Source organism: Hyaena hyaena, unplaced genomic scaffold (genome assembly GCF_003009895.1).
Source record: "Hyaena hyaena isolate Hyena2069 unplaced genomic scaffold, ASM300989v1 scaffold_58, whole genome shotgun sequence".
Taxonomy (NCBI): domain Eukaryota; kingdom Metazoa; phylum Chordata; class Mammalia; order Carnivora; family Hyaenidae; genus Hyaena; species Hyaena hyaena.
This window is the reverse complement of record NW_024080689.1, coordinates 4,210,337-4,236,166: the sequence shown is the minus strand read 5'-3', so window position 1 is coordinate 4,236,166 and position 25,830 is coordinate 4,210,337. Positions and strand designations below refer to the sequence as shown.

General features: G+C 61.5%; 2 protein-coding genes across 3 annotated transcripts; one reads left to right on the top strand and one right to left on the bottom strand.

Annotated features, from left to right (window-relative positions):
- Nucleotides 1-1,319: 1,319 nt before the first annotated feature.
- Nucleotides 1,320-6,079, top strand: SLC2A4 (solute carrier family 2 member 4). Its single transcript, XM_039231543.1, has 11 exons — nucleotides 1,320-1,352; nucleotides 2,666-2,782; nucleotides 2,908-3,080; nucleotides 3,167-3,291; nucleotides 3,404-3,519; nucleotides 3,609-3,771; nucleotides 3,858-4,045; nucleotides 4,215-4,319; nucleotides 4,433-4,534; nucleotides 5,199-5,402; nucleotides 5,873-6,079. The coding sequence occupies exons 1-11, from the start codon at nucleotides 1,320-1,322 to the stop codon at nucleotides 6,077-6,079; spliced, it is 1,533 nt and encodes a 510-aa protein (XP_039087474.1).
- A 1,287-nt stretch (nucleotides 6,080-7,366) lies between these two features.
- On the bottom strand, nucleotides 7,367-12,683 carry YBX2 (Y-box binding protein 2). 2 transcript variants are annotated; one of them, XM_039231450.1, is made up of 9 exons: nucleotides 12,385-12,683; nucleotides 11,750-11,813; nucleotides 10,341-10,374; nucleotides 9,417-9,506; nucleotides 8,879-9,163; nucleotides 8,666-8,769; nucleotides 8,162-8,339; nucleotides 7,796-7,878; nucleotides 7,367-7,446 (listed from the first exon to the last, which is right to left on the bottom strand). In XM_039231450.1, exons 1-8 carry the CDS (start codon nucleotides 12,647-12,649, stop codon nucleotides 7,831-7,833), a joined length of 1,068 nt encoding a protein of 355 aa, XP_039087381.1. In that variant the 5' UTR covers nucleotides 12,650-12,683; the 3' UTR covers nucleotides 7,367-7,446; nucleotides 7,796-7,830. The 2 variants fall into 2 exon arrangements, with proteins under 2 accessions (XP_039087381.1, XP_039087380.1); XM_039231449.1 differs by lacking the exon at nucleotides 7,367-7,446 and adding an exon at nucleotides 7,589-7,722.
- Between the last annotated feature and the right edge of the window lie 13,147 nt (nucleotides 12,684-25,830).

Sequence of the window (25,830 nt, the reverse complement as noted above, 5' to 3'; positions counted from 1 at the left end):
GAGGAAGAGCGGTTTGGGCATCCTGATCTGCGAGCCGCCGGGCGCAGGCGGTAGCCGAGTTCTGGGATCCGGATCTCCAGATCGAGGCCGGGGCGAAGCCTTTCGGAGGCGGCCAGGCCAGGCCCGGGGGTCAGAGACGACTGGGCCCGGGCCCTCTGCGCATCCCCGCTCGCCCCGCAGGTGGCGCCGCAGCCCCGCGCTTCGGGGACCCGAGGGCGGCGCGGTGCGTTCCGAAGGCTGCGCCAACTCCAGGTCGCGCCCTCCTGGCTGGGGGCTCAGACCCGGGGCGGCCTCCGGAGAGCGTGTCCAAGCCGTCCACGCGGCCGGCACACCGGGGGCGGCTCAGGGACCTCAGGCTGGTGGCGTGACTGGTGTGACCAGCTGTCCCTCGGGCCGCCTCCAGGAGCCGAAACGGGTGTAGGGGAAGGGCCGGAGAGGGGCAGGGGTGCCCAGGACGACCACCGGGCCCACACACGCGGCCCGCTCGGAGCGGAGCTTCCTGTCCCCCCCCCACCCCCGCGCGGGCCGTGCCTGCGTGGGAAGCGCGTCTCCGACCCTTTAAGGCTCCATCTCCCTGCCCTCCCCCGCCCGGGACAGGCCGGGACACCCGGGACCTGACATTTGGCATCTCCCAACGTGGGAGCTAAAAATAGCCGCGGGGGGTTACTCCGGGCCATTGCTCCCCAGCCACCCCGCGCGGCACCTCGCGCGCGCCGCGTCGGGCCCCCCGACTCCTCTCCCGGGCCACCCTACCTGCCTCATCCTCTCCTCCCGGACCCCGCGGTCCCAACCCGCGCGGCCGGACACAGCCGCCTCCCGGACCCCAACCCCGGCCGCTGGGCGGAGCCTCCACACGGGGCGGGGCGGGGCCTTCCGAGTCCGGGGACCGGGTCTCCAAACTTCGCGGCGGGAGGCGGGCGGGAACCCGCGGGGCGTGTCCCGTCGGGCACGTCGGGGGGGGCGTGGCCTCGCGGGTCCCACCCGCTCCGCGTGCCAAACTCTAAACCCCAGGCCCAGTGAGGGGCGTGGCCTTCTGGGGTGTGCGGGCTCCTGGCCAATGGGTGCTGCGAAGGGCGTGGCCCGTGGGGGCTGCGGGGGCTCTTCGGGTCTCTCCCCGCAGCCAGGCTGCGCCAGATCTCGGGGAGCCCTGCCGCTCTCTGGATCCTTGGCTCGCGGCGGTGGGTCCCGTCTGGCTCGCCGCACGCGTTGCCCCCGGACGCCCGTCGCCCCCGCGCCCTCTGCCCGCCAGGCCGGGGCCGCCGACCCCCCGTCGCCTCCCCGTTAACCGCTGTTCCTGCGCCTCCGGTTCCTGAGACGAGATGCCGTCGGGTTTCCAACAGATCGGCTCCGAAGTAGGGTTCAGCATGCGGGGGCGGGACGGGGGCACAGGGCCCGCTTTTCTCGGGCTGGGGTCGCGGTTGGGGTCAGCTAGGGGGCGGTCCCCGCGCAGGCGCGGGGGGGGGTGGAGGAGGGGGTGGGGGCCTGGCTATTTATACCCCGGCCGGGCAACCCGTGACTGTCGGATTCCAGTCCTTCCAAGAGGCCGAGTGGGTCTGGGGGACAGTTCGGGGACACGGGCCGCCACTGGATTTCCCGAGTCCGGGGTGCGCTCCCTCCGGTACTGGGCGCGCTGCGCCGGGATCGGGGCCATCCTGCCCTCGATCCAGCCTGAGAAAGCAGATCCAGGCGAGTCGTGCTCTCCTGGAGCTGTGCGTCTGTCCCCGGCTCTCGGGAAGCTTTTCGAGGACCGGAGGCCCTCCGAGGGTCCCCACCCCCACTCCTGGCCGCCGTCCAGGACGCTGAACTTTCCCTCGGCCCCACGGTTGGTGGAGGGGCTGAGGGGAGTGGCAGCCCCCCCTCCCCCAGCTCAGGTTTCGGCTCGGAGACAGTCTGTACCGCCAGCGAGCCGAGCGGCGGCCACCGCCACCGCCCCTCATCCCCTGGGCCTGCTTCCCCGGACGGAAGCCGGGCACGGCCCCCCGCCCTCGGTCGGAGCCTGGAGGGGGAAGGGAGGCCTGGGCGGAGACAGAGAAGGCCACCCCAAAGGCCACATGCAGGGAGCAATGACCGCGATGTCCTTTTTGGAATTGTCTTCCCTGAGCCTGTTGGGGGCCTCCGGGAGCCCGCTGAGAGAAGCCCAGAGGGGGGAGAATAAAGGCCAGAGGCCGACGATAAGGCCCTTGTCGCTTTATCAATCCGGCACTGCGGGCAGTACTGTTAACATTTGACTTTGACTTTCTCGCTTTTGCTGACAGGTAGGCAAAGCAGGCAACATCGCCCCTATCCCCCCACCCCCAACCCAGAGGAAACCTGGGCTCCCAGTGGGGAAGTGACTCACCCAAGGTCACCCAAATTCGAGCTCAAGTCTTAAGGCCAAGCCTGTCCCAAGGTCACAGAGGAATGGTGAGGCCCGAGGTCCTCACACATTTTTCGGCTTGCTGGACCCAAAGACCCAGTTTCCTTCATGCCTGGTCCCTGCCGGGTTCTTCCCGCTCCTGTTTACACTGCGATCTTTGCTCTATTCCTAATATGGCCCAGCTTCCCTCACCCAGCATGTTGGATGGAACCCAGCATCTTGGGGCTCCGGCTGGGCCCGGGCCCCTGGAGGAAGGAAAGAAAGCAAGGTTCTGTGGGACATGCCTCCCCTCTGCTTCTGCCTTCTCAGGACGGGGAACCCCCCCAGCAGCGAGTCACTGGGACCCTGGTCCTCGCCGTCTTCTCTGCGGTGCTCGGCTCCCTCCAGTTTGGCTATAACATTGGGGTCATCAACGCCCCGCAGAAGGTGAGGGGCCTGTGGCTGGCAGAGTGTGCACTGTCCAAACAGGGGCGCAGGGGACAGCAGGGGACAGCAGGGGACAGAAGAGGGGGATGTCCCTGCAGCCAGTCACTCTCCTACTGTCCCCGCAGGTGATTGAACAGAGCTACAATGAGACGTGGCTGGGGAGGCAGGGGCCCGGGGGGCCCGGCTCCATCCCTCCCGGCACCCTCACCACCCTCTGGGCTCTGTCCGTGGCCATCTTTTCTGTGGGCGGCATGATCTCCTCTTTCCTCATTGGCATCGTCTCTCAGTGGCTGGGAAGGTATGAGCCCGTAGGGCGGGGGTGGGGACAGGAGCGGGGGCCACCGCGTGGCACTCTAACTCTCAGCCCCACTCTGTGCCCGTCAGGAAGAGGGCCATGCTGGTCAACAACGTCCTGGCCGTGCTGGGGGGCGCCCTCATGGGCCTGGCCAACGCTGCCGCCTCCTACGAGATGCTCATCCTTGGACGGTTTCTCATTGGCGCCTACTCAGGTACCGCCGGCGCCATGGCCGTGGCCGGCGTCTTGCTGCCTCGCCCACCGTCCCGAGCTTGGAGGTGGGAGTGGCCAGCTGCCCTCAGCCCTCTCTTCCTCCTTCTGCCCAGGGCTCACATCGGGGCTGGTGCCCATGTACGTGGGGGAGATCGCCCCCACTCACCTGCGGGGTGCCTTGGGGACGCTCAACCAACTGGCCATCGTCATCGGCATCTTGATCGCCCAGGTGCCTGGGCCCCCGCATTATGGCTGGCGAGGCGCGGGCGGGGGCGCTTGAGTGGGGCTCCGGGCTGAATGGCCTGCGCTCTCCCCCAGGTGCTGGGCTTGGAGTCCATGCTGGGCACCGCCACCCTGTGGCCGCTGCTGCTGGGCCTCACGGTGCTGCCCGCGCTCCTGCAGCTCGCTCTGCTGCCCCTGTGCCCAGAAAGCCCCCGCTACCTCTACATCAGCCGGAACCTGGAGGGGCCCGCCAGGAAGAGTGAGCCCCCGGCCCCCCCCCCCCGCCCGCGCCTGCCCTCCCGGCCCCCTCCCCGCCCTCTCAGGCCCGCCCCTCCTCGCCCCCAGGTCTGAAGCGCCTGACGGGCTGGGCCGACGTGTCCGGAGCGCTGGCCGAGCTGAAGGAGGAGAAGCGGAAGCTGGAGCGAGAGCGGCCGCTGTCCCTGCTCGAGCTCCTGGGCAGCCGCACCCACCGGCAGCCCCTGGCCATCGCCGTCGTGCTGCAGCTGAGTCAGCAGCTCTCGGGCATCAACGCTGTATGCGCCGCAGCCTCCGGGAGGGGCGGGGGGCCCGGAACCAGCCCCAGAGGGGGGGGAGGAGGGCGCGGCCCCCACCTCGGGGCCTGGGGTGGGTCAGGCGTGGCGTGGCAGCCAGGGAGGGAGGGACACCCCTGCCATCCCCCTTTCTTCTCCCCGCTGCTCCTAGGTTTTCTACTATTCGACCAGCATCTTCGAGACAGCGGGGGTCGGGCAGCCAGCCTACGCCACCATAGGGGCTGGCGCGGTCAACACGGTGTTCACCTTGGTCTCGGTAACTGCCGGCGCCCACCACCGGCTTCATGCGCCCCACTTGCCCCCACCCACCCAGGCCCTCCCACTGCCGCGCCCCGAAGGCCGCCCGCCAAGCCCTGACTCTCCCCGCAGGTGTTCCTGGTAGAGCGCGCGGGGCGTCGGACTCTCCACCTCCTGGGCCTGGCGGGCATGTGTGGCTGTGCCATCCTGATGACTATAGCTTTGCTGCTGCTGGTAAGGCCTGGGGAGGGGGAGGGGCCAGCCTTGGGGACCGCCCCGAGGGGCTCTGTGCCCAACATACATAGGTCCTGGGGCCCACCGTGTGCCGGGATCACGGTCAGTGTTCCCCGGGGACCCAGGCTGCCCTTCTCCCGGCCCTGGGAGGAAGCTGAGGCAGAACCCTGGCATCCAGGGAGGAGAGAGCCACTGTCCGGTCTCAGGAACAAGAATTCCTAAGGCTCCAGCTTTAAAACCAAGAGAGGATCAACTTTTTTTTTTTGAGAGAGAGCATGAGCAGGGGAGGGGCAGAGAGAGAGGGAGAGACAGAGGGAATCCTAAGCGGTTTCCACGCTGTCAGTACAGAACCCAATGAGGGCTCGAACCTGTGAAACCATGAGATCATGGCCTAAGTCAAAACCAAGAGTCGACGCTTCACTGACTGAGCCACCGAGGCATCCTGAGAATAGCCCAGAACGGAGAACGTTCTCTCTGCCCTGAATGGCCTGGCTACAGGGCAGTGAGCTGGATGTCAATGGCCGGGAAATGTCCCGAGGCCTGTCTAAGCAGGGCTCCTCCCTGAGCTGCTGGGAGGCGTGGGTTTCAGCTCTCTGTGCCGAGGGCAAAGGAAGACCCGGAAAGACGTGACCCGAATCCCTTCCTCTCCCTGCCCGTCCCCCAGGAGCGGGTCCCGGCCATGAGCTACGTCTCCATCGTGGCCATCTTTGGCTTCGTGGCATTCTTTGAGATCGGCCCCGGGCCCATCCCCTGGTTCATCGTGGCCGAGCTGTTCAGCCAGGGCCCCCGCCCCGCGGCCGTGGCCGTGGCCAGTTTCTCCAACTGGACGTGCAACTTCATCATCGGCATGGGTTTCCAGTACATCGCGGTAGGTGCCCTGCCCTGTCCCAGCCTCCTGCCCCGTAGGCCCGGGTGGGGCACGTCCCAGCCAGCCTGCTTGCTCTCCCCCGTCCTGTCTGGGGATCGCTTTGGGGGCCCACGTGGGCCCCGGAGACCACCCGCTCCCCTAGGTTGAAGGAAGGCCGGGAGCTGCAGGGTTCGCAATAGAAGGGCCTTCACGCTGTGGGGTAACTTGGATGGAACGCGAACAGCTCTCCGTCCACACTGCGGAGGGTGGGGAATCCAGCCACTGCCGAGCGGAGTGCTGTCTCACTCACGATGGTGAAGACAGTGAAAAATTTCGGGCGAGGCTGGGGACAGTGAATCCGCGCCTCCCTGAATCCTCATCTCCCGCCCCCCGTCGTTGCCCCCGCCCCACTAAGGAGGCACCTGCTGTGTGGGTAGCCCAGCCCCCACCCTCCCCTCCGTCAACACCTCTCCCCCCCTCGCCCTGTCCAGGAGGCTATGGGTCCCTACGTCTTCCTTCTGTTCGCGGTTCTTCTGCTCTGCTTCTTCATCTTCACCTTCTTACGAGTGCCCGAGACCCGGGGCCGGACGTTTGACCAGATCTCCGCCGACTTCCGCCGGACGCCCTCTCTCTTAGAGCAAGAGGTGAAGCCCAGCACGGAACTGGACTACTTAGGGCCGGACGATGAGAACGACTGAGGGGCCCGCAGGGGCGGGAGGGCCGAGGTCTCGCCCCCCCCACCCCCCCACCCAGAGACCCCTCCTCACCTGTGCACTTTAACCCTCTCTTCCCCGTTACCTCCAGGGTGGAGGACGCCCTGCAGCCTGGAGGGGATCGGGAAGCTGGAGGGCGGGGTGGTCGTAGCGCCCCCTCATTCCCTTCGTGTGACTCTCGGATTATTTATGTGGTGTGGTTAGGCTGTGGCCGGCAGGGCGGGCTGATCTCCCGTCCCCTCCTTCCTCCGGAGCCCACCCCGCCCCCACCCGGCCTCCGTTCCAGAAGACGGGGCCCCCTTGCCAGAGAAGGGGGAGCTGCAGGGAGGAGAGGTGGTGGGGCTGCTCAGTGGGCAGACGGGAGCGGAGAGCAGCCTGGGGGGGGTCCGCTCCCTGCCCCCTCGGACTCCTCCTCTGGCCCTTTCCTCTGAATTCTTGCCTCATAGACTCTGGGCCAAGCGGCTCCTGCCTCAACCCGTGCCAGACAGAGGACGCGGCCCCCCAGGGCCTCCTTCCTGGCTCCAGCTTCTGGGGCCAGAGGGGGACGCGGGTCCCCGGCGGGCAGAGGGGCCCCCGCTCTGTGTCTTCTCCCATCCTCAGGGGTGTTGCACCCAAACTTCTGACCAACTAAGGGAAAGAGGGATTCGAAAGGCGGCCTGTAAACACGGGGTGGGGAGAGCCCGCCGCTGTTTCTGTGTGTGTTTGGAGAACGGGCAGGGAGAAGAAACCGGAGCCCTGCCTGTGACATGTGTAGACAGACACGCAGACATAAAGTCGCTGTACACGACCCGCGTCCTGTGGTGGGGGCGCCCAAGCACGGGGCGGGACAGGGATCTCGGCCCTCCTCCCCCGCGTCTCTCCACTCTGCCTTAGCTCAAGGCCAAAGAATCCTCTGGAGGCGGTCACACTGCCCCCACCTTCCATTTCTAGTCATTGTTTTTTTTTTTTTTTTTTAACGTTTTTAAACAAAGCTTTTCACCCAATATGGGGCCTGAACCCACGACCCAGAGTCACCAGCCAGCTGGGCAGCCATAGTCATTACCCTTATCGACAGTAACCGGTCAGTAGTTGTAGCCCAAAGTGCCAGATGCCGCCCTCAGCACTTTCCAGAACACTCCTCCTCCGGGGAGACCATCCCCAGGTCACAGATGGGAAGGGGACTCTCACAGGGGCCACGGAGAGGGAGGGCTCGAGGCCTGGCCCTGCCGCCCCCCCCCCCCCAACAGGGCCATAAGCAGCGGATTCTCCACAGAAAAAAGGCAGAGACCAAGACCACAGGAAAGCCTGTTTTTGTTTTTAATGGAGGCTCAGGTGACACATGACGGTTCATAAAATGGCTTCAGAGGTAGGGGCTACAAGGGAGACAAAAAATAAACCGGGTGGGAAAGAAGAACAACCGGGAGGAGGGAAGGGCTGGTTCCCTTCTCAACCTGCTCCAGGGGAGGGACAGGGCCCACAAGAAGGCTGGGCCCCTTCCTTCCCCCAGGGCTGGGGGGGGTGGGGAGAAAGCAAAAGGCTGTTGCTCTGGCCCTCCTGAGTCTCAGGGAAAAGGGAAAGCCACGGTTGTGATGTCATGAATGACGGGAAAGGGGGGGGGGACAGGGCAGTTGGAAAAACTGGCAGATAACCTGGGAGACAAACGAGAAGTCGTGAGCAGGGCGGCCGCCAGCGCCCCCGCCCCAGCGCCGGGCGCCCACTCACCCGACGGTAGCTCTGCGTCTCCTTCGAGTTGGGAGTCACTCCAGTATGGTGGGGGGGTCCCCACTGCTGATGGAGGCTGAGGTCTAGAGAGAGTGGGTGCAGTCAGGGAGCCCTGGATTCAGCCTTCTCACACCCTTTTCTCCCCATCTCACAGCCAGAGCGTCTGCTCCAAGCGGGGAGGGGGGGCGGTCTGCAGGGGCTTGGCAGTGCAGGTGCCGGGCGGGGGTGTCCTGAGGAATGGGGGGCCTGCGGGCTGGGCTCTCTGGGGTCAGGTGGGAGGCAGGGCCGGGGGGGGTGGAGGGGGACCTTGGCCCAACCTTTTCTCTCACCTGCCCCCCAGCCCCCCCAAGGGGCCCAGATCCTCACCTCCGGGGCCGCGGGCTGCCTGGGTCCCGGGGGCTGCTGCCGCCGCCGCTGGAAATAGGGGCGGTTTCGTGGGCGCTGGGGCTCAGGCCGGGACCCGTCGGCGGGGCCTTGGCTGGGCTTGGTCTCACCATCCCCACCTTCTGTGGTGGGCTGCTGGGGGGGCCTGGGGCGGAAAGGCCTGGGGACAGAAACGGGGGCCATGGAGGGTGCAGGGAGCCAGTGTGGGCCATCCCTCCCTCCTTCCCTCCCTCCTTCCCTCCCACGGCGACCCCCGCCCCTGCAGAGGGGGAGCGTTGTGCCTTCCCACCCCCACCCACCCTAGGAGCCAGGCTTCCAACCCCAGGGGTGTCTCTGCCACCCCCTCCCCCACCGGGCACCTCCCAGCCCCCACTGAGCCAGCCAGCCCCTCCCCATCAGTTCCAGATCTTAGAACCTGCCCCTCCCCTTCCCGGGGGACCAGGGCCCCCAGCAGAGGGGAAGATGGCCCCAGAAAGGGACCCTTACCTTCGGTATCTAGGCCGGAACCTGGGTGGGGGGACCCGCTCGTCTCCTTGCTGTGGTTCCCCCTCCAAGGGGGCGGTCTCTTTGGGCTCTACCCCGTCGCTGCCCTAGGAACACACGAAGGCCTAGGGGAACCTGGGGAGCAAGGCCGCCCTCCCGCACTTCCCCGCGGCCGTCCTGGGCGGCAGCGGGTTCAGCGTCCCCAGGCCCCCTCACCTCTAGAGGCTGCTGCTGGTTGGGGGGCCGAGGGCCTCGCACAAAGCGCCGTCGGTAGAAGAAAGGGGGCGGGCGCCGCCGCCTGGGCCGCTGCCCGGAGTCCTCGGCCCGCTCTCCTTCGCTGCCTGGTTCTGTCCCGCCCGACGGAGCCTCGGCCACCATGGGCGGCGGGGCGGCGGGGCGCGGCCGGGGGATGAAGCGGCGGAACCTGCGTCGGTTGGGGGCGTAGCGGCTGCCCTTGACCGGCACGCCCCCCGGCCCAGTTACGTTAGCAGCTTCAGCGCCCTGGGGAGGGGCGGGGGTGTCGCGAAGTGAGAACGCGCTCCGGCAACACGCGCACCGCGTTCCCGAGCCTTCCTCCCCAGAGAAAGAGCGGCTCCCCGACCCTGGGGGAGGGGGGGAGGACAGACTCCAGCAAGTGCCGGGTGAAGGTCGGAGAAGCCCGGGGGTCACCGGGGGCACGGGGTCCGCGTGAGAGCGCGCGCATCCTGGTTCCCACAGCCCAGGCTAACGGGCCCCGTCCCGCGGCCTCCCGAACCTTCTCTCCCTCCACGACATCGAACTCCACCGTCTCCCCGTCTCCCACGCTGCGCAGGAACTTCCTGGGGTTGTTTCTTTTAATGGCCGTCTGGGAGGGGAGAGGCCACGGGGGGGGGGGGTGAGGGCGGCGGGCCCGCGGCCCTCCCACCCCATGTCTCGGCCTTCAGCACCTTCCTCGCCGCCGGGCCGCGGGGTGCAGCGCGGAGGCAGGCCCAGCTTGGTGGGGAGAAGCTGCCAACTAAGGCCTCGCGACAGCCTGTGCCCTCAGCACCGTCCCCAGGGCGCACTCCCTCCTCCCTTTACCCCGCAGGGGTTTCGCAAAGGGGGGCCGGAGACTGGCAGTGGAAGCAAAACAGCTGAGGCCTCTTGCGAAGTGGGAGAAACGCAGCGCGCCTCTTACCTGGGAGCTGCGGCCGCCACGGCAGTGGTTCTCAAACTGGGGCCGCATCAGCATCACCTGGAGCCCTCGTTAAAACAGGTGGCCGGGCCCCTCCTCCACGCCTCTGATTGAGCCCGTCTGGGGTGGGGCCCGAGAATCTGGCCACCAGGTGATGCTGCCGCCGCCGCCGCTGCCGTGGGGCCCACACTTTGAGAACCACCGCCCCCACTTCTCTCTAGCCTGTGTCCTTTCCCTCTGAACACTGCCTAGGATTCCTTCTTGTGTCAACAGGTCCTGGTGTAGGTAGTGAGCTTACCGTGGCCAGAGGGCAACAAGTTCGTTTCTCACAAAGACAACCTGACACAAGTGGGGCCAATGGTGGTTATCGCAGGCACCTGGGGCAGGTGTGGGGGGAACCGTTTCCTGGGGGCACGCACGCCGTTGAGCGTTGAGCGGGGTGTGTGCTGCTAAGGATTAGGCAGGGCCTTCCAGGACCCGGAGGGGACGGGCTCTCCCTCCACCCGGAGGCAGCCTGGCTCTTACCTGGTGAACAAAGACATCCTCTTTGGTGTCATTCCTGCAAAACAGGAGGGGCTGTTAGGGGGTAACCTTGGCGAGGTCTCCCCCGCTGCCTGTTCCTCAAAGCAGCAAGCCAGCCGCCCCCGGCTCCCTGGGGGTCAGCAGGGCCGGAAGCTCGTATGCAGAGCAGCACGCCAGAAACCTCCCTGAAAAGCCTGGGCTTCGTAAGGGCGGAGGGGAGGGCAAAGTCACCTTGCAGAGGCCGGGCCACTCTTACCCGCTGGGGGCGCGCCCTCCACCCCAGGGGCACCACGGTACCTGGCGGGGCTGGGTGTAATTGTCCCTGGCCAGCACCCCCCCCCCGCCCCAGTTCCAACCCCCCATCCCGGCTGGAAGATTCCTATGTCTTCCCTCGTAAAGTCAAGGCAGAAGGTGGGGAGCGGGGCGGAGGAGCAGAACGTGTCCGACATGGGGACAAACGTCAACAGCCGGCTCTGAAGATCGCCAAGACTTCATTCTCCTCCTCAGGCCGGAGGGGAACCCCAGGGTCAGGCCCCCACTCAACATCCCCAGGGACCAGGGGCGAGAAAGACGGTAATAGTCGATCCTTCCCTCTCCCTGCTCTCCTAAACTACGCCAGTTTATCCTAGCATCCCGTCGGGGGGAGGGGAGAATGCAAAGATTTTCCTTCACAATCTCCCAGGAGTCCTCAGTTTCCAGAATTAGACAGGGATCCTTCCCTGGATCAAATGTTCTAGCTTTAAAGCACTTGGATCTGTACAAAGGTCAGCCTGCTAAGAGGGAACTGGGGCCTCCCAGGAGGGCTGGGCTGGGCAGGGTGCCCGGGCTGGGGAAGGGCCCACTGCGGGAGCCCCGGCTCTGCTCACAATCTGCCACCACAGCCGCTCCCAGCAGCCAGAGGGTTGGGGCTGCCCAACTGAAGGGAAGTAGCAGCAGCCGCCTCTGTCCGCGGGGGCCGGCTTCCTGCCCCAGCCCCCAGCCGGCACCAGCCTCAGTCCCGTCAGGTGGGGGGATTCAAATGAGCCAGCAGCCCTCTCCAAGGGCGGGGAGTCAGGGTACTGCTCTGGGAGCCGCCCTAAACGGGAAATGAAGGATTCCAGCCCCGGGAGCCCCAGGGCGCAGACAGCAGGTACATTCTGCCCCCAAGGCGAGGCAAGCCAGACCACAAGGTGAAACACACAGCCAAGCTCCTAGATCATTAACTCTCTGCTGCCCTTGGAAGATTCGGAGAAGGCTCCATCCTACCCACGTTTGTGCGGTGGTTAAAGACTTTCAATCAGCGTCAGCTGGACATGGCCACCACGTGCCTCCGCAGGGGTAGAGGTGAGGCCCCACAGGGCAGCCCCTGTGTCCAGCCCCACAGGGCAGTTCGCAAGACACCCGTTCCACCCTTCCCTGGGACTCTCAGATACCTGTTGATGAATCCGTAACCATTCCGGACGTTGAACCATTTGACAGTGCCCAGGACTTGGATGGCTGCCAGGCAGACGTGCGGGGGCGGGGGGATAAGATGGGGGAGAAATAGAGTCGGACTCAGTTTGGAGACACTCCAGACCCAGCCTACCTCCCCATGACCTATGAGGCTTCACTTCAAGCCACAGGTTTCACCCAGTAGCTTCGAGGCATTCTTGACCCAGTTCCCCCACACGGAAGCGCCCATACAGCGGGGCTCAGGCTTTCAAACCCTCCCAACCCCAAGTCCTGTTTCTCGGGCTGCAAATCCGGGCCCTTCCCCTAGAACCAGGTACTCCCCAGGCCCACCAAGTCCTGCTCTCCCAGCATAAGGGCTCCCGGTGCACCTGCTGCCCAGGCTGAGTCTCCCGCAGCGGGGGGCGTGCCCCAGACCCTGGCTGGACCTACCCACCACCCCCCTGCGGCCAGGAAGGCACTTCCCACCAGGGGAACTGGAATTCACTTGGGTCAGCTGCCCCCGCAGCCCACCTAGTCCTTTGAGCCTCCGGGGCCAGGCCCGCCTTCAGCTTTCCGGATTCTGTGGGCTCCACGACACCACCCCCCAGAGCCGCTCTGGCACGCGCCCCCCCCTCACCCAGCACCGGCTTGTCCGCCTGACTCCGGGTCGGGGGCGCGGGGGTCCCCGAGGCTGCCGTCGCCGGGTTGCCGGGGGTGCGGGGACCTGGCGCTGAGGGGGTCCCGGCAGCGGGGCCCGAGGCGGCTCCGACCCCGCCGCCGCCTGCTTTCTGTGGCTCCCCCGCGGGCACCGGTACCACCACCGCTACCACCCCTGCCGCCGTCGCGGGCACCGTCGCCGCGGGGGCCGCTGTCGCCACTGTTGCCGCCTCCGCCTCGCTCATCCCGCCGGGTCCAGTACCGGCCCCCGCCGCCGCCGCCGCCTCCGCCTCCTCCGCCGCCGCCACCGCCCCGGCCCCTCCCCCCGGCTCGCGAACTCGCCGCCCCGCTCGGTCCTCGCGCCGCGAGCCTCGTCCGCACGCCGGGAGCGGGCCCCAGGTGGAGGCCAATCGCAGCCCGCGGCCGCGGCGCGCGCAGGCCCCGCCTCCCGCCCCCGGGCCAATCCCAGCGGAGCAGCCCCCCGCCCGCACGCCGGCCACGCCTCCCGGACTTCGCAGGGAGGCCGAGACCCGGGCTCGCTGCCCCGTAAGTACACCTGGGCCCCGCCCCGACGCCGTCACGTGACGGGCCTCGGCCCAGCCCATTGGCCGGCGGCCCTTTTCCCCTCCCCCTCCGCCCCTTTCCACCGGCCGCGGGAAATCAAACGGGCCGGTCGCGCCCCAACCGCCACCTGGCCGGTGCGCGCAGGGCGGGGCGGGGGCCGCAGCTCCGGGGTTGCCCCTGACGACCCGGGTACGGGGTCGACGCCACAGCCTCGGCTCTGACTGCGGGCCGCGCCGCTCGCCTCCGCCCTCGAGACCGCACGTGCCCGCACACCGCCTGCTGCCGGTCCCCGCCGCCGAGCGAGCCTCCAGGCGCCGCGGAAGAACGACTCTCACTTTTGTTTTCGAGATGGGACGCGGGGGCGGACTGCACCGCTCCGGCCGTCCGCGAGGTCAGCGCCCTGAGGGAGGACTCTCCCCCCCGCCCCTCCCAGGCGTGCCCAGCGCCCGCCGCCCCCGCCGCCTTCCTTATTCGCCTGCGTCCGCGTAGAACGCACCTCCGTGGTTTGCGGGGGGACCGCTTCTGACCTGTGAGGCTTCACCAGCGCATCATCCTTGCCTTTCCTCGTGGCGTTTGTGAAAACATGGGCCTGTCTTGCCCTCCCTGTGCCCTGGACGGAACTGCGCGGCGGTGAGGACCCGGGGGGGGGGGGGGCGTGCCTGGCGCCCGCAGCACTGCCTGGCACAACGTAGGCGCCCCCTTGTTTCTTGAGTAATCGGATGGCCCCCATTCCACAGATGGGAAGACTGAGGCCCCGGCGCGACGCTTGCCCCAGGTTTTCCCCGGAGCCCGGGTGCTCGGCCAGGACCCGCGATCTCCCTCCCGGAGTAATGCGGCTCCAGGGTCGCTCCTCCCGAGGGGTGCCGCCCCCCTCCCCCACGCCCGACCCGGGCAGCGCGTATTTTTAGCCCGGACGGTGCGCACGGGCCGGCTCTCGTGCCCCTACGCTCCGCGGGCCCCACGTGCGCGTCGCCGGCCCAGGGTCCGCGCCAGGCTCGGCGGCGGCTCCGCACGGCGGCTCTCCAATCCCGGTCCCGGCGCGCCCTCTGCCGGCCGCTCCCGGGGGGCGCCGGCGCCGCCTTCCTCGCGGTCCGGCCACCTGCTGCTGACCCCCGCCCGCCCCACCCCTCCGGCCCTGTCCGAGGCGACGGTTCTGTGTCCCCCGCGCAGCCGGCACCGCGGACAGAAAAAGAGAATAAAGTAGGAAAATCAAGAGGCAGGGCCGTGAAGGATGCAGAAATGACCACCCTCCCTTGGACCGTTAAGGTCCCATGTGCCTGTGTCCGCCCCGAGCTCGAGGAATGCAGGTGACGGCAGGGCTGGGGCAGGGGGAGCCACGGACCTCCCGGCGCGGCCCGGGCAGCAGAGGCTGCGGCGGAAGGTACAGAGGGGGTGCAGGCGTCGGCGGCTTAAACAGCGACAGGAGAGGAAGCTCAAAGGAAGGGGGAGCCCTGCTTGCGGTCAGAGTTCGTTTTTGTTTTTCTTTTTAAAGAAGCCAGGAGACCCCTGGGTGAGGGCGCTGAGGGACAGGTGCCTGGCAACAGGAAATGACACTTACTCATACAACCAGGACACACTCCCCATCTTCACGGTCAGGAATTAGATGCCGCTGAGAGACGCAATTTCCCTGTTGAGCTGAAGGGTCTGCAGGAGTGAGTTTCTGGCAGTTTCCATATGGTTAGGGGCTAGAGCTAGCAAGGCTCGGCATCTTCGCAGAAAGGCATCCTCCTGTGTCACTCTCTTAACGTTCGCCCCTGTCCACTTGAAGTTCATGGTCTTGCGCATCTTGTTCACGGCTGGAAAAAAAAAAATGCTAACCGCGTGCCTCCTTCACTCTGGCCCTTTGCAGCCCCATCAAAGAAACGCGCAGCTCCTGAAAGCAGTCCTTACAGTCCCTACGTCCGTCTTTCCTTCACCCCCCACTAACCCAAATCCGCACTCCCCCCCCCCCCCCCGCTGAGATGTCTTTAAGCCATGGTGGCACCTACCACTCATGGCTCTTAAGCCTGTGTCTCCAGCCTGGAGCCCCTCCCCCCTCCCCCCAGGCTCTGAAAGGCGACCAGACCAGCCAGGGTCCTCCCCGAGCGTAGCCGCACACGGTCATTCTTCGGTGTGCCCGGCGCTCACTGGTGGAAGTGCAAGCTTGCCTGCGCAGCGCCGCAGGGGTGGAGCCGTGTGGCATCAAACCGAGATGCCGGTTGAGGGATTTAAAAGACCCGGAGCCCCCCGGCGACACACAGCTTGTCCCCGCAGCCCAAGCCAGAGTTTCCGACCTCGCTCCTCCACGCCTGCTCCCCGGCTTCTCCCGCGGACCCCCAGCCTCTGTTCCCGGTTTACTCCTCGGTGGCTCCTGCGTCGTCGTCCCTCCTGCCGAGCGCTGCCAGCGCTGCCAAATCCTTGACCTTTTCTTCACCCTCTGCCTGCCTCCTTGTTCCTTCCGCCACGTCTGATGTTACTTCCCCGCCTCTGTCTCAAAACCTCCTCGCCTTGTTTTCTTCTTTAACCTGAGCGCAGTTAAGAGCTCGTATTTATTTAGCACTTCGTTATGTGCCACACACCATACTAAGCAGCGTAGGCGACTTCAGTCATTAATTCCTTACGGCAGCCCCGGGGAGTGGGTGCCCTTGTCCCCATTCTTCAGATAAGGAGACTGAGGTGCAGCGGAGGTAAGCCAGCAGCGCCAGGCCACACAGCTGTAGAGCCGGCCAAGCGGGGGCTCAGACGCAGAGCAGCCCAAGTCCGTGGCCCTTCTGAGCCCCCAGCCTCCTGCCGCTGCGCCGGGAGGGACCACGCTTGTCCCCCACGCTCACCCCCTCTAGCACTTTCCATACGCCAGGCTCTTCCTCCGCAGCCGAATGTGTTGACAGACTGCCTGCACTGCCCAGTGCCCGCTCCTCCCCCCACCTGGCATTCGGGACCTGCGTGGACGTCCGTCGCTGTACCTTGTTCAACGGACGCTTGTCTGGCCCTGTTCTCCGCCTCCGCCCGTGCGGCAGGGTCCGTGGAGACCCTGTGGCGTCAGATTTCTTCAGGGACCCCTCGGCCCCTCCCTCGTCCCTTCCTAAAGGTCAGAGCCCCCCAGTTCTTCTCTTCTTCTGACTCTACGACCCCTCCCGTGGCGGCCCGACCACCCCCAGACATGATCTGCCCAGGGCTCTACCCGCTCAAGCACCCAGTTTATGCGACTTTGTAATGCCAGCCCTGTGTCATCAAAGATGCCCAAGCCAGTGACTCCCCAGTCCGTGCCTCCAGCCCGGCCCCCCGGAGCCGCAGACCCCCGGTGGCAGCTGGAAATCGCCAGGGTCCCCCGTCTTGGTAAAAGGCCCCACCATGTCAGGGCGCAGAGATGTGAACCCCACCGCCCCCACCTGGGTCACACCGGCGGCATCTCAGCTGCGTCAGCTCAGTGGCCTCCCCCCTACATGGTTTCCTCGCCCTCAGAACTGCCCCCCCAAGTCCGTTTTGCAGAATGGACCTCACAGGAACGTAGCCTCTGTCCCACCGCCCTGCTCAGTTTCCACCGGAGGAGTTATTCGTACCTGATCTTTGCTTGTTTCTAACTCATAAGCCTGGGATCTCGGCTGTCTGGTTCTCTGGCATATTCTCAGTGCGTGAGTCCCACCACCTAGAAGGGGACTAGTAAGTACGTGACTGGATAAGTGGGGGCAGCCAGAAACATCTTTCATTATTACTTTAAGTTTATTTATATTGAGAAAGAGCATGAGCAGGGGAGGGGCAGAGAGAGAGGAAGTGAGACAATCCCAAGCGGCTCTGCGCTGTCAGCACAGAGCCCAATGCGGGGCTCGAACCCACAAACGGGAAGATCATCACCGGAGCCGAAACCAAGAGGCAGACACCTAACTGACCGAGCCCCCCAAACGCCTCCGAAGCATCTTTTTGAAATGCATTTCGTGTTTCCGGCAATACTCAGGCACCTTCAGTACACATCGGCTGTGGCCACCAATTCATCCACTGGGCACAGGTCCCGGAGCGATTGCTCTTACAGGTCTGCAAGCAGACGTGCGGGGATGGGGAGGCCCCCCTGGGCGCCCGTTGGCGGGTGACATGCCAGGTGTCCACCTGGAGTGCCATACACCAGTTACAAGTGACGGGTTCCGTGCTCTGTGGCGACGTGGATGGACTCTCCCAACACAGCGCTTAGAGAGAAAGAGCAGGGAACCAGATAAGAAATACCGCACTCCCACTTACTTAAAAGGACACAGCTCCGCAAACAACAAATAACATGTTGTCAGAACTTATAAAAACAAAAAGGTAGGGGCGCCTCTGCGGCTTAGGCAGTTGAGCATCTGACTCTTGATTTCGGTTCAGGTCATGATCTCACAGTTCATGGGACCGAGCCCCGCATCAGGCTCTGCGCTGACAGTGTGGAGCCTGCCTGGGATTCTCTCTCTCTGCTTCTCCCCTGCTTGCATGTTCTCTCTCTTAAACTTTAGGGGCGCCTGGGTGGTTCAGTCGGTTGGCCGTCCAACTTCAGCTCAGGTCATGATCTCACAGTCTGTGGGTTTGAGCCCCACGTCGGGCTCTGTGCTGACAGCTCAGAGCCTGGAGCTGCTTCATATTCTCTGTCTCCTTCTCTCTCTGCTCCTCCCCCCATTCACACTTGGTCCATCAAAAATAAATAAACATTATGCAAATTAAAGAAAATAAACTTTAAAGAAGAGATATATAGTAGTACAATTACCCATGGGAAGGAAGGGTAGAAAGGGAGTGAGAGGTTACTGGATAAAGTAATCAAGGAAATTTATGAACGAATGAATGAAATACTCTTTTTCTGCCTGAAACTCCGCAGTGACTTCCCATGAAAGGCTCATAGGAGAAATTCAAAGACCCAAGGTGAAGTTAGCTCTGAAGACCCCGGACCCAGCCCTTCCCGCTGCCGCTGGGTCCCTGCTCACCCTGGGCCCATCACTCACTCCCCATGGGTCTCCCCGACGCTGGTCTGAATTGACCGATAAGACGGCCACGAGCGACCTCGGGCTATTTGAGTTCAGTGGAAATGAAATACGAAATGCACACGTGGCTAGCGGACAAGGATTTAACAGCTGTGGACATGTCGCCACAGAGAGCTCTAGCAGACAGCACGTGTCATTTCGCTTTACATGCCGCCTCCCCTAACACCAGATCTGTCCCCAGAGCCCAGGGATCCCTGCCTCGATTTCACAGACGCTCACTGAGCGCCTTCCTCTGGCCGTGTTGCGAGGGGGTCAAGGTCACCAGCAGCTGTAGAGGCAATCGTAGTGCTTGTGCGGCCACGCTGCAAATCTTCTGCCAGAAATATCCCATGTAGTTTACGGTGAAATGGGTCTCTTCATTTATGTCTCCGACAAACACTTGCGGAGTATCTACTGTGTGTCAGATGCTATAAAAAAAAAGGTGCAGCAGATACAGTAGCGGAGAAGACACACGTGTTGCCTCATTCAGCTCACATTCCAGTGAAGGACCCATGATGAAATCAGTGAGCGGATGCACACTGTAAGTACAGACCCGATAACAAGCCATGAAGGAAACGCACAGTCTGGTGTGGTAGAGAGTAAGGTGGGGGGGGCGCGGATCGGGACTCGGGCGCCAGGAGGACACTGCAGGGGACATGTCACAGCCTACGCTCTGACCTGAAGCCTGAGAAGAAGCGAGGCGAAGGAAAGGATGAGGGAAGAGAGTTCTGGGCACTTGAGGCAGCTAGTGCAAAGGCCCTGAGGCAGAAAAGCCCTGAGCCCATTGGAGGGAAAAGTTTAGTGACCAAAGAGGAGGATGAGGAAAGGCAAGGGCTGAGGAACCAAACCCGTGGAATCTGGATTTGATGCCAGAAGTGATTGGAAGCGTTTGAGGGTTTTAAAAGGGGGAGTGAAGGGCACTTGTGGGGATGAGCACTGGGTGTTATATGGAAACCAACTTGACAATAAACTATTAAAAAATAAATAAAAATTAAGAGGGAGTGAGCCATATGGCCTGGTTTATTTTTTTGGACAGCGGGCGCCTGGGTGGTTCAGTCGGTTAAGCATCTGACTCTTGATTTCGGCTCAGGTCATGATCTCATGGTTTGTGAGTTCAAGCCCCACATCAGGCTCTGCGCTGTCAGTGCGGAACCTGCTTGGGAGTCTCTGTCTCCCTCTCTCTCCCCCCTCCCCTGCTCACGATCTCTCTCTCTGTCTCAAAAATGAATAAGCATTAAAAATGTTTTAATAAAAAAATAAACTTCATTTTAAAAATATATTTATTTATTGTTTTTATTTATTTTTGAGAGGGAGAGAGATAGAGCGCAAGCAGGAGAGGGTCAGAGAGAGAGGGAGACTCAGAATCCCAAGCGGCTTCAGGCTCCGAGCTGTCAGCACAGAGTCCGACGCGGGGCTCGAACTTACCAACTGCGACATCCTGACTTGAGCCAGACTCAGACACTTAATCGACTGAGCTACTCAGGTGACTCTAAAGATTCTATTTTCAAGTGATCACTACACCGACAGGAGGGGTGGGCCTGAACTCACAACGCCAAGATCAAGGCTCTTTCATTGCACCTACTGAGCCAGCCAGGCCTCCATGAAATACACTTTGTTTGTTAAAGCAGTTTCAGTTTACAGAGAAATTGACTGAAAGACACACAGATTTCTCACATGCCCTCTCCCCCCCCACTGACAGTCCTCTACTCCATCTGTTTTTGTTTTTCTATTTAACATTTGTTTTTGAGAGAGACAGCCGAATGGGGGAGGGGCAGACAGAGAGGGAGACACAGAATCCAAAGCAGGCTCCAGGCTCCGAGCGCTCAGCACAGAGCCCGACACGGGGCTCGAACCCACAGACCATGAGATCATGACCTGAGCTGGTCGGACACTTAGCTGACTGAGCCTCCCAGGCGCCCCCCTCTGTCTGTGCTTAGAGCATCATCTGGGCGCCCTGTGGGACATAGAAGGGTGGAGGCAGAGGTGAAGGGAGCCGGGAGTGGGGAGGAAAGTGGGCGGGCTTGAGGTATGTTTTGGAAACAGTGTCTGCAGGACTTGGTGGGGGGCTGAGTGTGGGAGGTGAGGGGAAAGGAATCAAAGAATCTGAGTTTTCGCTTGAGCAACCCCCTGGTGGGTGAAGATGCCGCTAATTTCAGCCCAGGGGAGGAGCACGACCGTCAGGGGCTTGGTGTGGGGCTTGCTGGAGACGGGGGCAGGGAGTGCTGGGGAGGGGAATCGGGGCGGAGGCGTCCACCTGGGGACATGCCCCCCGCCCCCCACCGCGGGACTTACGGCCCCAGGCTCCCATGAGCCCTCCAGAGGTGTGCAGTGGCTCTGTCTATTCCCGCAGCCGAGAAAGCCACCCCCCGATGAACAGAACAGCGAGTGACCAAGGAAGCGGGGAGGCGTGACGGGCTGTGGCAGGTGCAGCCGGGCTGTGGGGAAGGAGGGCTGGGTAGGGCCTGAATGCAGGCGGCCTCATCCCAGCCGGCCCCTGGATGGTGATCTAAAGCCCTTTCCTGGGCCCTGGGTTGAATCGGATCCACCGACAGGGATTTCGGCTTCCCGGCCAGGCTCAGGCCCCGGGGGCAGTGGCGCGGACCTTACAGCTCAGTCTGGGCACCAGGGGAGCCCCGAAGACCGGCCACTGAGACGCACCGGGGGGCTGACTTAGGGGCCCTCCGCTTCCTCCCGGGTTGGCCAGAAGACAGGCGCCCTCCTCTCTAAGCGGGCAGGAGACTTGGGTCCCCAGCAGGGGACTCCCCTTGCTTGTCCAAGGCGGGTTTCGGCTGCTCGCTTCTTTGTGGGGATGAGGATTCGCCGAACCCCACTCATCTCTCGACTGTTCGGCCCCCTTTTCCTTCAGAGAAAGTGGAGGCATCCGTACCAAGAAGAATCCAATACTCTTTTTTAAAAAAGTTGCTTTACTGGGGTGCCTGGGTGGGGCTCAGGTCATGATCTCACGGTTCGTGGGTTCGAGCCCCGCGTCGGGCTCTGTGCTGACAGCTCAGAGCCTGGAACCTGTTTCAGATTCTGTGTCTCCCTCTCTCTCTGACCCTCCCTTGCTCACACTGTCTCCCTCTCTCAGAAATAAATAAAACATTAAAAAAATTTTTTTAAAGTGTATTTATTTATTTTGAGAGAGCGAGACCAGAAGAGAGGGAGGCACAGAGAGAGAGAATCCCAGGCAGGTTCCGCGCTGTCGGCCTGCACCCCCTTCGTTCGTCCTGTAAACGTTCAGAGCCAAACACATGCGGGCTCTGTGGTGGAGCCCAGACCCGGGCAGCGGCTGCCTCGGTCTGGACGGCTAGACGGCCATGTGCCCCGTGGGACAGACGCTGGGCCGAGGTGAGCACGGGGCGGAGAGGCAGGCGAGGCCGTCGCAGTCAGCCCCGCTGGGGCGGGAGGCAGAGCGGCTCGGCCAGGTGCCGACAGCAACGGGAGTGGCCTTGGGACCCAGACGCAGGGCGCGAATCCCTGTTGGAGGTGAGCCCCCCCCCCATTGGCCCTTTGGACCTTTCTCCTCTGAACATGGCTGCCTTTCGCTCCTCACCTCCTCTCTCACGTCTTGACATAGTCTGCGTGGGTCTGGAGCAGCCCGGAGGGTGGGTACCCGCTAAGGGCTCTTTATCTGCTGTCCCCAGACCTCCCGGGCCCTCCCTTCCCCCCTCCCTGGGGGCCAGCCCTTCGTTCCTCAGCCTCCAGGCTGGGTCCCCCCCCCCCCCCGCCCCGTGCTCTCTCGGTCCCCACGTTCCCCGCAGCGGGCCATCTCCTCTGCTCTGTGGTGGCCTGGCCACCTCCTGAGTCCCCGCACAGAGCAAGGCCTCCGTGACCACCTGGAGAGGGAACAAATGAGCAAATGCAGGGTCACAGCGAACACTCTGGAAGACTCCTTCGCCGCCGGCTCCTGGAGCCTCCTTTCTGTACGAGCAGGGGCCTCTGTTCTGTCCCCAATGCACTTGGGCCCATTTCTAGGACACTCTCCGAAGTCTCTCTCTAGCGCCCAGGTGCCGCAGGGCCTCTGAAAATGGGGTGGGGGGGCGGTGAGGAGGGCTTTTGGGTAGGGCTTTCCCTTCCGGGCTCCAGAACCATTCCTGTGTCCGTCTTCCACACCTCCGCCCTCTTTTTCTTAGCTTCCAATGAGGCAAGGTCAAAGTCGCAGAGATCCCTCTGGGTATCTGCTCAGGTGCTCCTCTGCCTCTCATACCAACTGCCAGGCATAGCACATCACTCACTGGTGGCAGACAAGTGGCCTGAGCACACGTCGTGTGTTGTATATGTTGCTGATGATCTGATAGTTTCCCCCTCCCAAGTGTGGGGAAGGGACCATACCGCTAAGCTCACCACCCCTGTGTCTCCAATGTCTGGTACTTCATAGACTCAGTAGATATATATTTTTTAATTTTAATGTTTTTTTATTTTTTTAAATATTTTTTATTTATTTCTGAGAGAGAGAGAGAAACAGCGTGAACAGGGGAGGGTCAGAGAGAGAGGGAGACACAGAATCAGAAGCAGACTCCAGGCTCTGAGCTAGCTGTTAGCACAGAGCCCGACGCGGGGCTCAAACCCACAAACCATGTGATCATGACCTGAGCTGAAGTCGGACGCTTAACCGACTGAGCCACCCAGGCGCCCCTGTTTTTTTATTTAAAAAAATTTTTTTAAATTTATTTCTGAGAGAGAGAAAGTCTGTGTGTGTGTGTGTGTGTGTGTGTGTGTGTGTGTGAGCAGGGGAGGGTCAGAGAGAGAGGGAGACACAGAATGAGAAGCAGGCTCCAGGCTCTGAGCTAGCTGTCAGCACAGAGCCCGACGCGGGGCCTGAACCCATGAACCGTGAGATCATGACCTGAGCCGAAGTCGGACACTTAACTTACTGAGCCACCCAGACGCCCCATAAATTTTAATGTTTATTTTTGACAGAGAGAGAGAGCCTGAGTGGGGGAGAGTCAGAAAGAGAGGGGGAGACACAGAATCGGAAGCAGGCTTCAATCTCTGAGCTGTCAGCACAGAGCCTGATGCTGGGCTCGAACTCACGAACCGTGAGATCACGACCTGAGCCGAAGTCCAAGGTCAACTGACCGCGCCACCTAGGCGCCCCTCAGAATCCTGGCATCTCAAGAGTACTTCCCGGTTCCTGTATTAGTGCATTTTTCTGCAGGAATGGCTTGGTTGGCATGTTCTGTCCCCAGCTTCACAGACCCAGGGCACCTTCGACCGGCTCAGACTTTATCTGCTTCACTCAGTTAATCACTACGTGGCCGCCAGGCTCTCCAGCTTCCCTGCACGTGCCCTGTTCGCTTTGAGCTTCAGCCACCAGGGCCGGTTTGCAGAGTGCAGCGACATGGGTGACTGTCCTCGCCTCTCCATTCCCTACGGAAAGGAGACCCCCTCCACCACACAGCTTCCAGGCTCCGTGATCCGGTCCAGGCCTCTCGCCTCCACCCCAAACCGAGTGAGCTGTTTCCGTCTCCACACCTTTGCCCTCTCTCTCCCCTTTTCTGGAGCGCCCTTTACTCTTATTTCTTTCTACTTTTCCCCCCAGATTCCACTCTTTTTTTTTTTTTATGGTGGTCACATTTTATTTATTTATTTATTTATTACAAATAGTTTACTGTCAAGTTGGTTTTCATATAACACCCAGTCCACTCCTTTTTTTAAGGTTCAATGAGTAGAAGTCTGCTTTCCTCAGAAACTCCAAGGCCACACCCTCACTGCTTGCAATCTGAACCCCATGACCGCATCCTAAGGTCCTTCTTCCCCTCCAGTCTCCCACACCACTGTTGGGCTATCTTTTTTTTTTTTTTTTTTTTTTACTGTTTTATTGATTTTCGAGAGAGAGATTGAGCGTGAGCAGGAGGGGGACAGAGAGAGAGAGGGGACAGAGGTGGGGCTCGAACTCACGGACCGTGAGATCATGATGTGAGCCGCAGTCGGACACAACAGATGGAGCCACCCAGGCGCCCCTGCCGTCGGGCTAACTTGATCTAACGCCACTTTCTGTACATCAGAACCGCCCTCCCCAGCGGTCAGTGCTGCGCTGCTAGATGTTAACAACCTGCTCTGGAGAGAGGGACACCTCGGTCAGCAAACAACATCTGCCAATTTCCATGGTGCGAACACTTCACGGCCAATTCCAAGCCGCCCGGAAGACATTAATGAACATGCAGTTAGGAAGAGATGGGCACAATTCGTTCTCACAACCCTGTACACACAGCCTCCAGCACATCGTTGGTTCGCATCCCAAACCTCAGCGGTGTTGGGGCTCCTGGGGGGCTCAGTGGGTTAAGCTTCCGACTTGGGCTCAGGTCATGATCTTATGGCTTGTGAGTTCAAGCCCCGCATCGGGCTCTGTGCTGACAGCTCAGAGCCTGGAGCCTTCTTCGGATTCTGTGTCTCCCTCTCTCTGTCCCTAACCCATTGGTGCTCTGTCCTGGTCTCTCTAAAAAATATTTTAAAAATTAAAATAAATAAATAAACATTTAAAAAACTTAAAAAAAAAACCCACAAAAATCCCACTGGTGTTCCTTAAAGTATTTTTCATACCATTAATGCAACTCTTCTGCATTTCAAAAACTATCCCAAAATAGGTTTAGAAAGTCAACCAGAAGAGATACAAACTTGCTTGGCAAACTTTTCTCTCAGTAGAACTCTAAACTCTTACCCTCCGGGAAAGAAATGAGAAAACAATGAATCAGATGGATTGTGAGGACAGTATCCAAAGGCATTGAAAATCTATAGATGGGTAGCTGGGGAGTTCTTCACGAATATCTGAATTTTAATCTCCGTGAGTGGGTGTAACCACAGAAGGTGGGGAAGAAATGCCATTTTAAGATAGAATCTGATCAAGTGCATTTGAATCAGTTCTCAAGAAAGAAAGTTCTATGTGACCTAAAGGGGGTTGCTTGGTATGTAAATCATTAAAAAAAAAAAAAGCCAGAGAGGTTCTCTGATGATTTTCAGGGGAGTTTTGATCCAAGATTGCCGCTCTTCCAGGATTCTTTTATACGTATGTATGTATGTAGATATATATGTGTGTATATATGTATTTATTTATTTTGAGAAAGAAAGTGAGCTGAGGAGGGACAGAGAGAAAGAGAGAGAGAGACAGAATGCAAAGCAGGTTCTAGGCCCTGAGCTGTCAGCACAGAGCCCAACGCGGGCCTTGAACCTGTGATTTGTGAGATCATGACCTGAGCCAAAGTCGGACGCCCAACAGACTGAGCCACCTGGATGCCCCTCCACTTACATTTTCTTATAGAATAGAAAGAAGAGACTGACCAGCCAAAATAGGCGTTCTGTTGCCCTTCACCTTTTCAATTCATTTATAGGACAAGTCGATGTTACCATGTTCTGGTCAATCTGTTGAGTCTGGTTGGCTCAAGCCAGGTGTACCTTTGCTCAACATTAAATTCATATTGATAGGGACACGTGGGTGGCCCAGTCGCTTGAGCGTCAGACTCTGGCTCAGGGCATGATCCCGAGGTTCATGAGTTCGAGTCCCAAATCAGGTTCTGTGCTGACAGCTCAGAGCCTGGAGCCTGCTTCACATTCTGTGTCTCCCTCTCTCTCTGCCCCCCCGCCCCTTGCGCTGTCTCTCTAATAAAAGATTTAAAATTTTTTGAAAAAATAATAAATATCGATAGTGTACCGTGTATTTGCCAGGCACGATGCTAGGAGCTGAGAACACAGCGATGAACAAAGCAGACAGGTTCCCAACCCGACACAGGTTATGTTCCAGTGGAGAAAGCCAGGCGTTAGTAGAGCAATTATACAAATAAAGGGACGTGGACAGTGTGTGACAGGCTATGAGGTCTGTGGTGAGAGCATGAACATGAGAAGCCGACTCAGTCTGGTAGCTGTGGAAAGATGTCCCTCAAGAAGTGACTTGACTGGGCACATGAGCTGGGAGG

Coding starts and splice junctions, on each gene's coding strand:
- SLC2A4 (XM_039231543.1), top strand. CDS start 1,320: ATGCCGTCGGGTTTCCAACAGATCGGCTCCGAA. Junction 3,081..3,166: donor GTCTCTCAGTGGCTGGGAAG/GTATGAGCCCGT, acceptor TGTGCCCGTCAG/GAAGAGGGCCATGCTGGTCA. Junction 3,772..3,857: donor GGAGGGGCCCGCCAGGAAGA/GTGAGCCCCCGG, acceptor CCTCGCCCCCAG/GTCTGAAGCGCCTGACGGGC.
- YBX2 (XM_039231450.1), bottom strand. CDS start 12,649: ATGAGCGAGGCGGAGGCGGCAACAGTGGCGACAGCGGCCCCCGCGGCG. Junction 9,164..9,416: donor ATGTCGTGGAGGGAGAGAAG/GTTCGGGAGGCC, acceptor GCCCCTCCCCAG/GGCGCTGAAGCTGCTAACGT. Junction 7,879..8,161: donor GGCAGCCCGCGGCCCCGGAG/GTGAGGATCTGG, acceptor CACTCTCTCTAG/ACCTCAGCCTCCATCAGCAG.